Consider the following 16,804-nt stretch of genomic DNA (forward strand, 5'->3'; position numbering starts at 1 on the left):
GACGAAACCCCCCTAACTTCTACACCCAACAATTACAATCAAATGCAATTAAACATGCAAGTCACTTTAAAATGGCTTGTGCATTTTAAACACGCACAAACGTGTGCAAACATATGCATGTTTGACATTTGCCCCCATCCAATGTTTTTTTAGAAAAGATGCCTCCCACTAAAAGGGAAGATGTACACCTTTTAGAGATACGGGAATGTTCTTATGGAAGTTTTTAAGCCCACTTTAAATAGTTGCTGTCTTAATGCATTATTTTTCGACACTGCCTCGTGAAAATAACATATCCAAGCCTTAAGAGGAATTCTTGAACTACATCCATGGAATAAGAAACAGACAACATAAAGCTGAGTAGTTCCAGATTCTGAAAAGCAGGAGAAAGCTGTAAGTGCAAAAATGAACAAATGTATGAAGGGAGTTTACAGTAACTGCTGAAAAACCATTCCTGGGATGTGTTTTTATTAAACAAACACACATTCAACCACCAACGAAAATCTCCAGACCAAATCAATTCCAATGATTTGCAGAAGAATCTTTGAATTCAGTATGTAAAGTGGAAAAGGTTATGATTGGAAGACAATGCTGAATCTTTTGGATCTGATCCTTAAACTAAAGCTTCTATTAAGGATATTTTACTGTGGTCATAAGATAGTTAAAGAAAAAGGCAGAAAAATGAATGAGTCACTTGGCTGAAGAAGCCCAGCAGCATTGAGGTCTGAGTGCTATGTGTTAGCTCATGTCTAGCAGTATAAAATAAGTTGGAAAACAAAAGCCTGTTCGCAATTTGTTTTACAATCTAAAATGTTTTCCCTCTAAAATACAAAAATTACTGTACAAGCCTATGGTTTATAAATTTTCTCAGGTTTGTGAAATATCATTCGGTCATCCTACAGGAATAACAGATGGGTTGTCCTTGTATGAAATATGGTATCCACCTGCACTTCATTAGAGAGCTGCATTTTTGTACATGCGACACCACAAGATCACCATGATGACATAGCAGCTTCAGAGAACAGCGTGACTAGGGCTTTTTTTTTCTTTTCCCCTCTTGTAACACAGAGGATCTGGCAGACTTTTATCTCCTGACACTGTTAAGAGCATATATTGGTCGATACAGTCTCTTATTGCATCTGCTCTGGGAATTAAGGAAAGCAGCTTCAAGGCAGTAAGGTAAGTGCTGCTGCATGTTTTTACTGTAATGTTCAGCTATTTAAATGTAGCTGCAGTGGGAACATGAAAACATGACAGGATAAGTTTGCCAATTTGTAAACTGAGCACAAATCAGCAGTTGCTTAGTGGATTTGCTTTCTCAGTTTCCTTAAAACAGCTTCACATATTTTGTAGATCAATGTTGCATCTTTTTACAGTCTGTTTCATTCTATTTCAGAACAAGAGTTGATATACAGTACAAAGAAATTTGTAAGAGTACTCATTGTGTATTTTTTCATTCATAATCTGTTAGTAAGAGCTCCATAAACTCCATTTGTTAAATCATTCTGCTTCATTCTACAAAGAAGCAAGGTATCCTGATATTTAAATAATTAGTCACATAAACAATGAGAGGAAAACTATAGATATTTTGAATTTTTTAGTTAATTTTAAGGTACATTTTAACTTTACTGTTGAAACTTTTAAAAATATAATCTTTTTCAAACTGTGTAAGAAGTTGTGCTACAGAATTAAGGTTGATTTACTTATAATTTTATATTTCTTTTTTTTCCACAACAACTTTACAATTAAGGTAGTATAGAAAAGATCAAAAATAGTTTGAATAGGATGTCTACTCCAATTTAGTGAACATTTTTCCAGAATCATGGATTTACATTTAGTATGATTTGACAAGTTTCCTGAGCTACTTCACAAATATTTTCACAGGTATTTTACAATATAACTGCTTAGAGCAAACACAGGCAATTATTTCAAACACACTTATGTTGTAAGATAACTGTCTAAGAATGTATTCTGATTTTATCTTTTGGATTCATGTAATTCAGTGCAACAAACAAGCATATGTACATAATCTATTAACCTTTTACACTTCTGAGAGACAGATTTTTAGATACCTGAATGAGAAATTCATTAATAAAACAAATTAAAAACACTATATATGTACTTTGTTATTTTATACCACATGCATGCCCATATGTCCTTGAACCACAGAATTGTAACATACATTCTAAAATGTTGTTGATAAATTAATTCAAAACACTTGTTATTTTAATTACTTCCAGGGATCTTCAGAGAAGTTAAACTTTGTACACTATTTAAAGGACTGTCAGTCTATGATATTAATAATGAGACTTAACACTACAAATAAAATTTGAAACTAGAAAAGCAATAGAATTTGAATTAATAATGTCTGTTATTTTATCTTTAAGGCTATAAAATTACATAGATGTGTAAAAAATACCACCCAAAGAATGTAGTCCTAGGGGTTCACTATACTCTCTTTTATACTTTGAATACAGAAGCCCTTGGTGTCCCTTCCTTAATGTTTAGTACCAGAATAGGACCAAATTATGAGCTGAATTGTGTTACTGCATTATTTGCTTTCATACCAGCTGTACTTGTTTATACCAACAGGGGACTGAAGGTTGAGTTTGCATGTTCTTATGCAGTAATGAAGAACAGACAAAGGAAGTTACACTGATAACTAATATTTCAGTGATTATCCTAGGATTTGTTATTGGTTAAATGTGATGGGACCAATACCATGGAAAAAATATGCAATCATATTCCTTATTCAGGGACTAACTTACTCTGTGGAAGATTGCCCAGATCTGAAGTCAGTATCTAGTGGTTTGTTTGTAGGCTTCACATACTTTCTGAAATTACTTGGGAACAAAAAGTTTTAAGGATTTTCTTAATCCTCTCACTCTCTGAACAGCAGCTGAGTACCTGGAACCTTATCTTTTACTGGTGACAATCAAAGCAAGCTCACTGACTTTACTGATGCTAGACCTACTTTACCAGCAAAATATCTAGAGTAGTAAGAAATATAAGCAAGATACTAATCTGCACAGATTAATCAGCAACTTGTGGAGTATTTGATGAGAAATATATGCTTTTAAAAAGTAAGGTGAGACCACTCATATTGAATCTCAGCAAAATATCCCCAAGGACATTGAATTTTTTCACATACTTTGCTCTGTGTGAACTGGAAATCTCTGTGAAGCCAGTGTTTCATTGTTTGATTGATTTAGAATGGACACACAATGTAATCAACACATTTGTTATACAGAGAATTTTTAAGGACATTTTCACTATCTGAAAATCAGTTGTTTCAGATCCACTGTAGATTCATATTTGATAGAGTATCCTTCTGCACACATATGTAATATGGGTTGTTTGGCATGTCCAAGATATTATGCTATTTATTTCTATTAGTTTGTCCTCTAGGTGAATATGAAACTTAGTGGACCATGCTTTACTGCACATGATCCATGAGAAAAAGATATTTCAAGCTATACATGTCTTAAAAACACACAATGCAGCAGATCATTACTGTCAGTTTGTAACTTCCCTGCCTCTTTCAAACTTAAGTCAAATAACCACATGTTTAGATATGAGGCAATTCAGTACATTAGGATGCTCAAAAGAATTTGAATGGCGGAAGTGACTCAGAGCACAGCCTTCAGCAAAACTGAAAATTCTTCTTTGTCAAGTTTAAAAACCTTGGGCTTTATCAACTTTCTTGAGACTTAATGAATGCAGAAAGATATAAAGAATTTACAACAACAGAATGGCCTGTAGTTTTGCATTACAAAGGCAGATTATAACAAGATGGGCAGTAAGTTTATAGTAGCAACAATGTAACACTAACAAACCACTATTTTTTCCTTAATTAATAACTTTAAACAGGAAGCCTAATTATTTTAAAATTATAATTAGTTTTTAATTATAATAATTTTAAATATAATTATATTTTAATTATAATATTAAAATTATAATTTGTGCGGTAAACTTTTGCATATTGCCAAAAGAGACAAAAAATTAAAGTTATAACTTTTTTATTCCCTTTCACCATACAGGGACAAGACATATTAGAAAGATGACTTTAGACTCCCTACCTGTCTTGCTGTTACTGATCAGTGGCATTTTTTGCCAGTATGACTATGGTCCTGGAGATGATTACGGTTATGATCCTTTTGGGCCATCCGCAGCAGTCTGTGCCCCAGAATGTAACTGTCCTTTAAGCTACCCTACTGCCATGTATTGTGACAATCTTAAGCTGAAAACCATTCCGATTGTACCAAGTGGAATAAAATATCTTTATCTTCGAAACAATATGATTGAGGGAATTGAAGAGAATGCGTTTGATAATGTAACAGACCTACAGTGGCTGATCCTAGATCACAACCATTTGGAAAATTCAAAAATTAAGGGAAGAGTCTTCTCTAAACTAAAGAATCTGAAGAAACTTCACATTAACTACAACAATTTGACTGAAGCTGTTGGACCACTCCCCAAAACTCTAGATGACCTGCAGTTAAGTCACAACAAGATCACAAAAGTCAATCCTGGTGCACTTGAGGGGCTGATGAATCTGACTGTCATTCACCTCCAGAACAACCAGCTGAAAGCAGATTCCATTTCTGGGGCTTTTAAAGGCCTGAATTCACTTTTGTATCTTGACTTAAGCTTCAATCAACTTACAAAGCTACCGACAGGACTGCCTCACTCCTTACTCATGCTGTATTTTGATAATAACCAGATTTCCAATGTTCCTGATGAGTACTTCCAAGGTTTCAAAACCCTGCAATATTTACGTTTATCCCACAATAAATTAACAGATTCTGGAATACCTGGAAATGTCTTCAATATCACATCATTGGTTGAGTTGGATCTCTCCTTCAATCAGCTGAAGAGCATTCCAACTGTCAGTGAGAACCTCGAAAACTTCTACCTCCAAGTCAACAAAATTAGCAGTGAGTTAAATTTGCATATTTTCGTTAATGTTAACCACAGACTAGACACTGGTGGTCAATGCAGGTATCTGAAATGATAGATGAACCACTCTGAAGAAATGGCACTGGTTAGACAGTTAATACACTGACATTTATCTGACTGTTGTCCACGTTAATGTTAAAAGACAGACATTTATCTAATAGTGTCTCAAAATACCCTTAAAGAGAGAAATTTCTGGTTTTATACTAATGTGGAAATTATTGCTTAAATTCTCATCTCATGTAAATTGAGTAACTGCATAGAATCCAATGGAGTTTTCTTATACAACTGAGGAAAAAACTGCGAAAAGTTTGGTTAGCGCAAAAGAATTCAGAATTCTTAAATCAACAAGAAGAGACAGATGTCAGCTAAGGGTATGCATAAGCTTTCAGGAAGCTGGTAGTGAAAGTGTTGGAGGGAAAGGAGAGGAAGAAGACAATAAATTTGTAAGGTATCAGGTACAAGACAGTGAAAAAAATACAACAAAGGAGCTTCTTTTCTTTCTTTCCTCCCTTGTCTCCTGCAGTATCCCTCCAAAGCTATCCTGAAATCCAAAGAGCTGCCCCGTTCCTTCTTTTTATTCCCATTTCACACATCATATGGTCAAGTGGCAAGCTTGTCTCCATTCGCTCATGATTTGAAAAGTGTTCCTTCTGGAGTCAATTAATGTCACACTTTGCATGAAATCACGGAGGTTTCTACTAAGGCAGGGCTTTTACAAGGCTATCCTATTCCTGGGTCCACAAGGAGGTGTTGCAGACCTGGAGAGATCTCGTCATCATGTCAGAAGACCACCCCTGTCAGTGGTGGTCCTTGATGGAGAGGGAGATCTATCCACCATATCAGGATTTCTGCAGGAGGATTTACATCACCTTGCTAGCTGGCATAAAATAAACTATAAAGTTCCCCCTTTTGTTTGCCTGTTTTGCATCCATCAAGGGTTTAAGAGTATCAGTGTCAGCTATTCCATACAAAGCCAACTCCATACAGATGTGGCCTTTAAAGCCAAATATTTTTAGTGCAGATCTTACCAGACGAAGGGTAAGACCTTTTGAAATGTTTTATATTTACTATGTTTCACATTTTCCTCAATGTTATGGTGGTTTTCTTTTCTACTGCATCTCAGTTCCTTGTTTTGATGAGGGAAAACAATGAGTTTTTTTCCTGCCTGAGGCACTGCAGTAACCTGTGGAACTCCATCTGATACTCTGCTACTACTAAAATAGCTAACAATGATGATTTTTAGTTTCTCATGAGATATATGAGGTAATTTCTGCTGCTTAGAAACATTGTTCTGAGCCTTCTGCAAGATACCTAGGTACTAAGCTTTTTTGATATTACCAGAAAGAAAAGAAATATTTCTTTAAATTAAGGTCCATGAGTTTCACCAAGAACTTCCTACAATCATTATGCACTGGTATACACAAAAAAAAGTCTGTTTGAGAAATACCCTCATTTGAGTGACTGAGGTTTTTTAACAAGAGCTGATAAACATGCACATTAAAAATGTGCAGCAGAATTGGCTTCACTTCTGTATGTTCTGTCATCCTTTGTGTTGCAAGAAGCAGTGTGTAAAGTAGATAACAAACTGTAAAGAAGACAAATTCAAAGTAACTCCTCTGATCTCTATATTGAAGCACATCCATTATATTGAATGTGGGTGTCAAATATATATATCACCTATTGTACTTGATGCTGGTTGGACCTCCAAACTAGCACAGGACCATGGAAGATTTATAAAATTCTTTGCTTTCTCCATACCTCAAACCTAAACCATAACTTCTAAATTGAAATGTCTTTTAATATTTCCTATTAATGGTAATTTAAGGGTGGATTTTTCTGTATAATAATAGCAGTGGTTAGCTACCATGTTTTTAAGATGCCGTTAGTATTATATACATACATTGTGCACGCACACAAACACACACACACACAAACACACAAACACACACTTGCAGGATGGAAAATATGACAATCAAAGAGGTTTGGTGATACAAGAAGAAGGTCCAAAGATGGACTTCTCCATATTTCATTTGTACCTATAAAGGATTAAGGAGAGAATTGTTGCTCCCACATGAAACACCAGCAAGTAGATGCCATGTAAATGGAGTATAAATGGGGAAGTGTGAAAATGTTCCAGAGGATAGTTAAGGGGAGCTATATATTCTGCTTCTGTCCATTGACTGGATCAGGACCTGTAGCACAATTGCACTTATTATAAACAGAGTTAGTTGTGGAGGTGCTTGATGGTCCTTTATGTGGCTCACTCTATCAAACAATTACCTGCTCCTACTTCGTTTATTTTTTTTTTCTCCCACATATTTCAGGTAGTTTGTTGGAATATCAGAATTTCTTATGACAACAGGTACTTTTAGTGTGAATATAATTGTTCAGATACAAATCCAATTTTTATCTAACCTTTCTTATTTTCAGTGTCCAGCTTATGCAGGAATCCTGTGTTGGGAAAATATGTGAGAAAAATTCCAGGTACACTGCCCCTGAACCTGATTATAAATTCAGGAAGACATTCTAACCCCTGCAACATGAATAAATGTAACAAAGGGGGAAGTAAGCTACTGAGATATTTTATGCAACAGTGCTCTGGTCTCACTGATTGCAGTTCCTGTTCAGATCATACTGGTAACAGCACATTAAGACTCTCTTATCTTATTTTTTGCTAGTGAAGATTGCAAGTAAAAAAACAAACATTTTTAATATATTTTAATACACTTCTAATGACTGACAATTATATGAACTGGATAAAAAATTAGTACCCAAATTCAAACAGTGGAGCAAAATCCCACTGAAGTCCATGACAGAGTTCATTTGACTTCTGTGAGGACTAGATCTACATCCATTTCCCAAGTGGTTTCAGTATCATAAATAGTCAACACAGATGAGTGTTTCAGTAACAGTTAAATTTTATAGTTTACAGGCACAAAGTTTACACCCTTTGAGTAGTTTAAACATCTACCCAACTTGTATAAGCATAACTTCTTTGCAATCAAACATTAGTATATATGCTCAAAAATAACAATATGGAAGAAAAAAACCCAACCAAGCAAGTAAATTTATAAAGTTTTTTAATGTCTGACTTTAACAAAAAAATACTTACCATGTCATTCCTGAATGACAAGACAATGGAAAAAATTTATATTAGAATTCATGTTTATTTTAAACTTTATAAATTAAACCCAAGCTCTCTGTAGAAAACTGGATCTAAATAGTTAATGGTATAGCCAAGAAAAAGAGTTAAAAGTTTCAGGAACTTAGGCTTCCATTCAGCAAAATTCCACACAGAAATAATCCCATAAACATCTCTCAGACTATATGATCTTAAATCATAAGATTCATCAGTTCATTTCTGCTGGTACATTCTGAATCAGAAGAGTATCAGAATTGTTCTGAGGTCTTAAAATTTTACTATATTATGATGTAGACTGTTCAAAGGATGCTTTTCATCTCTTACCCTTCCAAAAGAAGGCTGCATACTAAACAAAATATAAGAAATTGTTTTGATTTGCTTTAATTAAATTGGTGATCATGATCTGATATTTGAATTATATATCCTTAATCCCTACTCAAACCAACTTATTTTGTGAAAGAGACATGAGTCTTTACTCATTCTTAACATCATATCTCTGTCCAAAATTTACCTAAACTCTCATGTTTTAAAGAACTGCCTGTACATTTATACTTAGTTTGCTAAAGCCCAGTTACATCAGTGACAAAAGATTATTGTAATGCCAGTCCTGGAAGTACCCAGTGGTAATCCAGAACTTAATGTGGAGGTACAAAAGCTACTTCCTTCACTTCCAGTAGTACTACAACATGAAATAGGTCATCACATTTTCTTAGATGAGTTAAATAGCCGTGTAGAAAAGAAACATAAGGTGGTGTTTTCAAAAGTCCACGAATGACATATGATTGGTGGTTAAAATGGCTTCCAATTTTGAGAGTGCTAACTTGATTTCTCAGAAATTATGAGATCTAGTGCTTTGCAACTTAAAGGAAACTGAAAACATGAAATCTGTTTGCTGGTATACAGGTTCATCGAAGGAGTCCCTTCATCCCTTTAAAATATTTTCTGTATGAATTCACCTCATGTCAGTGGCCTGAAGAGGGATCAGTCTCTCAGACTGCTTCTTTAGTAGTCATGGAGCTTTTCATTAGACTAATTGTCTGTCTGACTCAAAGAAAACACAGGTGAGAACAAAAGATCATCTTTGCAGAATTGCACAATGTTGTATGCAGGGGACATCAGATTTATTCACACACGCCTCTTGAGACTAGGTCTTTGCATGAAAGAAATCTATAATATGTGTATATCTGTGCTTATGTATACTGAGCGGAGAACCTCAGTGATTCATCTAATTTCTAGCTTACAGTTAATACTGATCATAGTTTACAAGACAGATTTCTATTCGAGATCTCTCTGGTGGTATGTGAACCAAATAATACTTCAACTGAATAGAGATGATATATATCATGATATATAAATTTTGAACATCTCACAACTAATAGAAAGAACATCTTCTAACACAAGTCTGTCAAGTTCCAGTAAACTCATGGGGATTTACATCACTGTATATGCAAAATATTAAAAATAGTATAATAAATTAAGGGCAAAATTCCCAACTAAAATTAAAAAAAAACCCAAAAAAAACAGAAAAAGAATGGCTTTGTCCTACTTGTCCGAATTATTCATGTTTTCTCTTGTTCCTGTTCTCTTTGATTCAGAGTTCCCATTGAGCAGCTTCTGTAAGGTAGTTGGACCAACGACCTATTCCAGGATCACACATTTGCGCCTGGATGGAAACAACCTCACTCGGGCTGACCTGCCACAGGAGATGTACAACTGCCTTCGGGTGGCTGCTGAGATTTCACTGGAGTGAGATACCTGGGATTACCCAATTCCCTTCTAAGGGCAGTAACTACAGGAATAACACATCATGATAGTGCTTTAAAATTAAGTTATGCCTTAAAAGAAATGTCAATCTGCCTATTATCCATTCTGTTTTTTAATGTTTAGTGTGCACTTGGCAGCCATAAGGAAATGTGTGCTTATTTTTACAAATGTTTGTATTTAGAAAGCACAAGAATGACCAGATATAGTGCAAAACATGCTTTCATCTGGCTAGGTGAGTGAAAAACACTCAGAGAAATCTATGTCCATGCGTGCAGTACATGTCAGCTGGTTCCAGACTTACATGGAAGTCATGTGAGTTTCATCATGGGTTATACTGAAAAGTATGAGCTGGCCTGTGTAAATACAAGATTCCTCTCCAACTTTATTAATTACCATACCTTTTATATATTGCTATCAATGATAAAGAAAAAAATGATTTAACAATCTAAGAAAATTTAAAATGTATGAAAATATCTTTTCAGAGCCTATGACATTATTAAATTAATGGAATATGTGAAAGATAATCAGGGAAAAAATAGGTTAAAAATTTTTACCTTTTCTTTTTGTCATACTTTCATTTAACTTGCATGGTAAGATTTTTATCCTTTACTGGTATAATTGTAATTTCAAAATAAATCATATATACATATATTTTTATTCAATTAATTGCATGCTACTCTTAACCAGTTTGTAGGAAATAAAAGATATCAAATAGTGTTCTTGTGTCCTTATCATTGTCAACTATGTTTCTTTCTTTTATACATTGCAAAAAAAATCAGGTTGAGACAATATAATCTAAGCTATTCTATTATTATTAAAATTTATTGTAAGGTTAAATAAACTGTTTTCTCTACTTTGAAGTTTCAATATGTTTGTAAATGTAATTTAGCATGCTCCATTGCACTTATGTTGGCTAGTTAGTTGATGCGTTATGAAGTTTACAGTATGGGAATCATGGCACTATGAAAAAAACAGAAATTAATGTTTTAGTATCGTCAAAACAACAATGAAATCTCTCAGGAACCACAGAGAGTGAGTAAAATGCAGCTACACATGGTAGAGGCACGGTAGTATATTCTGCTCAGGAATGAATAGTCCAAATATTGTCAGCATCCTGGAACGCACTAAAATAAATGTGTAGTTGCTGAGAGCCATAAGTGGCTTGCAAGCACAGATCATCCCATGGGTACTATTTTCTTTTCAACTGCTAGGCTATTAAACACTCAGACAGAAACTCTGCTAGTTTCTATAGCAAAAGCAGAAACCATCACCTCTCAAAAAACCCCAAACCTTTAACCAATCCATACCAAACCATTTAGTCTGCACTTTGCCAGTTCCAGATGTTCAATATCAATGCACAGTTCACAAAGAAACCTGGGACTAAAACAAAAGGAGAGATGCAGAAACAATAGAAATACTTCCCTCCTCATTTTTGTCATTTTGGAATTCATAAGTGTTACTGCTTTTTTTTTACCCACATACAGGAAGGATTGAAAGGAACCTTTGGTACAAGTAGGCTGGAATTTTCATAGAAGAATGAAGTCTAAGTCTGGGACTTTCTGAACACATCAGAGTGGGAATCACTATGGAATGGTACTTAGGCATTATAACATACAAAACTTTCCAAAGAATAGCAAAATATAATGGAAACAGTATTTAACCATTTCCAGAGAGATTTTAACACAACTGTCCCCTTCACAGGAAAATATTAAGACTTCTAGAGCAGAAACTGATAATGAAATTTGTCACCTCATAGCCATAATCTAACAATACAACAGAAATTTATTTTCATTTTCAGCTTGTTTCAGCAAACTAGTTATCTTTATGCAAAATGAAACAGTGTGAACAGTGAGACTGAGAACAGCCCACCTCAAGATAGTTTAGAACTATCCTGTTGAATGTTGTTGAAGGTATTTTCTAAATACCCTTATGTTGCAAAGAAAGCATCCACAGATGTTCACAAGATATTTTTATGTTCTATTCAAGGTATACAATAGAAGGAAGCCCTTTGTCAAAGTAGCAAACAGTACCAATGACCTCTCTCAGAAACTTGGAAGTCTTTACCTTTCAATGAGAACTTGGACAAGTAAAATAAAACGGCATTTGGCACTACACTTTTATCTTGAACATCTCTTCCTTGTGGTTCAGAAATTCATGGTTAGTTGGGAAGATATGACATTATGCAGCAAGCTCCTCACTACAAAAAAACCAGAACACAAAGTCCTTCTGCCAAAGGAGAAATGGAACACTGTATGTTTGCTTTCATATTATGAGACACAGAAGCCCAAGTTTCTGCTTCTGCATTAATGAATTGTTCTAAATCACTATAGAGACTAAGCTCCCAATCTCTACATATCTTGCAAAAACAAATAGGCAACAATATATATGTTCTTTAGTTCTCAATTTATGAAAGCAACATGAATTATTTTCTAGACACTATGTAGAAATGTAGATGTTCGGGAATACTTAACAGAGCTAAGGCCCTGAAAATTGACTCACCATGTTACTTAAAAGTAGGCAATGTGATAATAACTCAGTTTCAGTAGCATAGAGAAGGGGTAAATTAACCAGAATTTAGGGCAACATACTATGCAACCTATAGCATAGCTGTACAATTTACTTACCTCCTTTCAGGTCGAAATTGGTAAACTTATCATAAGACTTTCACATGAAGTTTTATATGGAAGAATTTCCAAAAAATAAGAACTTTTGGAAAGACATAAATTTGAAAGCAAACATAAAACGGAAACTTTGCTTACAAATATAATGAAAAACAACAACAATATACAAATGCAACAGACAAAAATTTTATCCATGAAATTTCAGGAACTAGTTTGCAAGTGTGTTGCACAGCCATTTACAAAGATAGAGTTACCTTTCAAGTAGGCAAGCACTGTCTGATTTAAAAGATATTTTTCATATTAGATTAAGTTACAGAAGTTCCCTAGAAGGAACAGGCAGTGTCACATGAATTTTTGGACTGGAATTATAAATCCAACATGCACTCTGCTGCTTTTTAAAGTCCAACATGGTCAAATGGATTAAGAAAGGATTGAGCAGTTGTTGAATAGAGTTGTACTTCTAGTGCAAGGAAGCTGGCAGGGTCCTATCTCTACTGCAAATCTCTGGTTTAAGTGAAAGGGAATAGATAGCTAGTTCCTTAACATGAACCAAAATATCTAGAAAACAGACAACAAAAAGGCAAAACATAATACAGAAAGGCAGTCTAAGCTGTTATATGTACAACTGCAACAACCGTAAACTGAAGATGATAGAAACTGCGAGATTATAAAGCAAAATGAAGTTTTGTGGAGAACCACTAAGATCTAAGGCCACAAAGAGAACTTCCCTCAGCCTTCTCCTTTCCAGGAAATGCCAAGTCACTTCCCTTAGCCTCTCTAAATATACAATATGTCTCAGTCCATGTTTTATTGCTGTCTGCCAGTGTCTAAAAGAGTGCTATAGAAAAAGAGTCCAGTTTTGGGACGCACAATGAAAGGGCAAAGAAAAAATTCCAGAAAGAGAAATTTGAGCTGACATATGACAAAATTCTTCACAATGAGTGCATAAAGCACTGTCACAGATTACTCAAGGAGGCTGTGGACTCTAAATCCTCAGAAATTTTCATAGCTTGCATGACCAGTGCCCTGGGGGACTGATCTGTCTTTGAAGTTAGCCTTAATTTTAAAAGGAGATTGACCTAAACAACCTTCAGATGTTCCTTCAAACTTATTTATAATTTCTGTGAATCCGTGATTTTAAGAATACTAGTAACCAATGGGGAAAAAAATTAATATTAATAACCAACTCTACAGCTGAAGAGTTTAGCATTAAATTCATGTGGAAAATTTCAGGTTCCAGTCCATAATTCCAACACTCATGATACTCACAAAATCTTAACTCAGCTAACATTTAGATATAGATTCCATTGAGACAGAAACTGTGGAAACTTTCTTTCAATGCCTTAATCTCTGCAGCTGGCTTGTGCAAATCTGCCCCCATTTTTACACTTGAGATCTACTGAGTAGTGGCAGTGAAGTCAGAGATCCATCCCACCTAACTCTCCCACGTGGGATAGCACTGGTGATCATGCTTAGAGATCCACACAATATAAGGGAAACAGCCTGTGAGCTACCATCCTAATGGACAGAGTGCTCATAAAGGACATTTTGGTTTTGAATTTTTTTTCAGATTTAGATATTGGTTAAAAGATTTTTGATCTGTAAGAAAAGAACTTAATTGATAGGCCTTAAGTCTTTCATCTATAAATAACTCACTTTTCTACTTAGTCTGAACTGCTCAATATCAGTTAACACAGAGAAAGGAGTGCTACCTCTGTACTCTAAGACACTCATCTTGAATGTAGGAAGGTCAGGTTCAAGTACCCTGGCAAATTATCACTTCATTATGTAAAACAAAGTCTTAGAAGCTGGAGCACTTTACATCACACTACACTCTTCAGCTTCTGAGATCATATTGTGATTGTGGGTCAGACAGGTGATAATAGTGCCCATATCTACACAAGCTGAAACCACAAGAAGGATCCCATCAGTTCTCTCAGAGTGGTGGCCTGCCTGAAGTGCCCAGCTTGAATGAGTTCAGAGGTGAGACTAAATTTCTGAAGAATGTAACCACTGAGTAACAAAATCACTTTGCTTTGAAGATTTCAGTTGGTCTCAGTTTGGACCCTTGAGGTTCCATCTGCCTTTTTTTTTTGGGGGGGGGAGGTTAATATCTTTACTCCTTCATCAATTTATATTAGTATAGTCATATAATCAGGACCTGAGGGTTTCAGTGGGCAGCGGCATATCCAAAAAAGTATATATTGCTACTCTTTGGTGTTATAAACACAGGGGAAAGCAAACCCGCCTCATAAGGAAAGATAAAGGATCATGAAGCTTTTTGTTTCCTCCAAGAAAGCAATCTTCAGTGATATTTTGAATTACAGTGTCTAAATCCATTCTTATGAGATGTCTAAAAATATTTTAAAATGTTCATGAAAAAAATCTCACATTGTTTAAAATGATTGAATTTTAGCATGTTCATTTGCCAGAAAACTTAACTGACTGCTTTACAATAAATATTTGCTGATTTCAGGTTTCTGTTCTTCCTCAGACATGCAAAACCTCCCACATTTCCTGTCTCTTGTGGAGATGCTTGCTAGGTCCACCTCTAAGCATAGCTACATTGCCTGCAAGGCAATTAACAAGAATTTTCTTAATAGGCAGATGGACTCCTTGATGGGGTTGATGCTCCAGCACCTAGCAGAGAAAGATACTACTATAGCACTGATGTGAAGAGCTTCCATGCCAGGAGATCCATGCCATTATGGGGGTTTCTGCCTCTGTTAGCTTTCCTTCTGCAGCTCAATCAGTTCTTTTGCTGTTCAGTTAGCACAAGTGTTTATGACTGTGGAGGTGACCGAGTTGACATGTAGCCTTTGGACATGTAGCCTTTGGACCTGTAAAGAGAATGTGCTGTTAGATTTGAAAAAAATGGGCTGCTTTTTGTCTTTATTCCTTGTGTCCTAATGTGGAGCAAAGCATACAAGACAGTCATGTTATCTGGGTAACCTAACTAAACCACATATTTAAATAATTACGAAGACACTTTGGAATATATTAAATAATACTCATACAAATATATTTCTATTGAGGATAATGCTTTCACTGGAAAATGCATAAGACTTCAGGCAGAAGTACTGGAAGTCTTTAGAAATTTCATACCTTGTAAACTAGTTTAATAATAAACTGTCCTCAAGATGAACAAGGCCAAGTGCTGTCTTTCAAAATTCCCAGTTTTCATCTTTCCCGTATCTCATCACATGAATTTGCCATCCATCTTATTATGTAGACTGGTTTTCAAACTATATGAACAAAAGTTTCCTGAGCTTCACTTTTAGATTTCCTCATTACAGCCATTTTGCTACCAAAAAAAAATTAAACAGTAAGATTAATAAGTTCTCAAAATTATGTGAAATGTTGCATTGATTTCAAGGAGAATTTGTGATTCCATGCATAAAAATGAGACTTTTTTATTCAGGTTCCTAAGTTGGGGCAAGAAAAATCATCACTTGCAATATTTTTATTCCCACCCTTGATTCAAAAGGATGAGAGGTATGTTGTTCCTAATGAAAATCACAGCCATGAGATAAGGTACATATTATATACAGAATGCAGAAGGGGACTAGGCATTTATCACTGGGATTTGCAATAGCCACCATGATGAGCAGGGAGTCATCCAAGAAAAGAGCAGGCAATGCTGAACACAACCCTAATTATTTAGGGCCTCTGGAGTGCTGCATGGTGCTTGGACAGGGGTGGATGATGAATTCTCTCTGGAGCTGGGTTCCAGAGCTCTCTTTAAAGGAAAAGGTTGTGTCAGTTTGCATCAGAGTGCTGGATGTTGAGGAATTTCATCTACGGTATAAAGACTGAGTTTCAACATGTTCCATCTGAAAGGATAATCAGTGACTGGAGTACCCACGGTGAGTGAGATTCAAGCTTCAGTTCAGGACTCTGGAAGAAAACTCAAGTGCTTCGGGAAATTCCAACTCTTGAAAGCTAAGATCAATTTCACAGTCTGAGAAAATAGAATTCACATATTCTAATGTTTAATTTCAGTATTTCCCAAGAGTATCTGCATTAAAAATTAGACAAAAAATTACTACAATTAAAGGAAAATAAAATAAGAGCTGTTTTCATATATCTTATGCCATTTGGCTTTTCTTTTTAAATATTAAAAAAGCCCCTGGACCTTGAATTTCTCATATGGCAGAACCACTATAGCAGAGCTTTATTATAAGGGGATTAAAATATTTTTTTCATTAAGGAGTTCTCTTTTATGAAACCCTTGTCATTTGTTTTAGAGGATAGAATCTTGTGTAAGTCTAAGTTTCTCAGAATTCATTGCGGGTATCTAAAATGAAGATGAATTCAAATA

At 35.1% G+C, this 16,804-nt stretch overlaps 1 protein-coding gene across 1 annotated transcript; it reads left to right on the forward strand.

Annotated features, from left to right (window-relative positions):
* Nucleotides 1–767: 767 nt before the first annotated feature.
* On the forward strand, nt 768–10,593 carry LUM (lumican). Its single transcript, XM_027738196.2, has 3 exons — nt 768–1,176; nt 4,038–4,934; nt 9,694–10,593. The coding sequence occupies exons 2-3, from the start codon at nt 4,058–4,060 to the stop codon at nt 9,846–9,848; spliced, it is 1,032 nt and encodes a 343-aa protein (XP_027593997.1). The 5' UTR covers nt 768–1,176; nt 4,038–4,057; the 3' UTR covers nt 9,849–10,593.
* Nucleotides 10,594–16,804: the final 6,211 nt, after the last annotated feature.

The sequence above is a fragment of the Pipra filicauda genome, unplaced genomic scaffold (assembly GCF_003945595.2).
Source record: "Pipra filicauda isolate LSUMZ 115617 unplaced genomic scaffold, ASM394559v2 scaffold54_size4384275_pilon, whole genome shotgun sequence".
Taxonomy (NCBI): Eukaryota; Metazoa; Chordata; class Aves; order Passeriformes; family Pipridae; genus Pipra; species Pipra filicauda.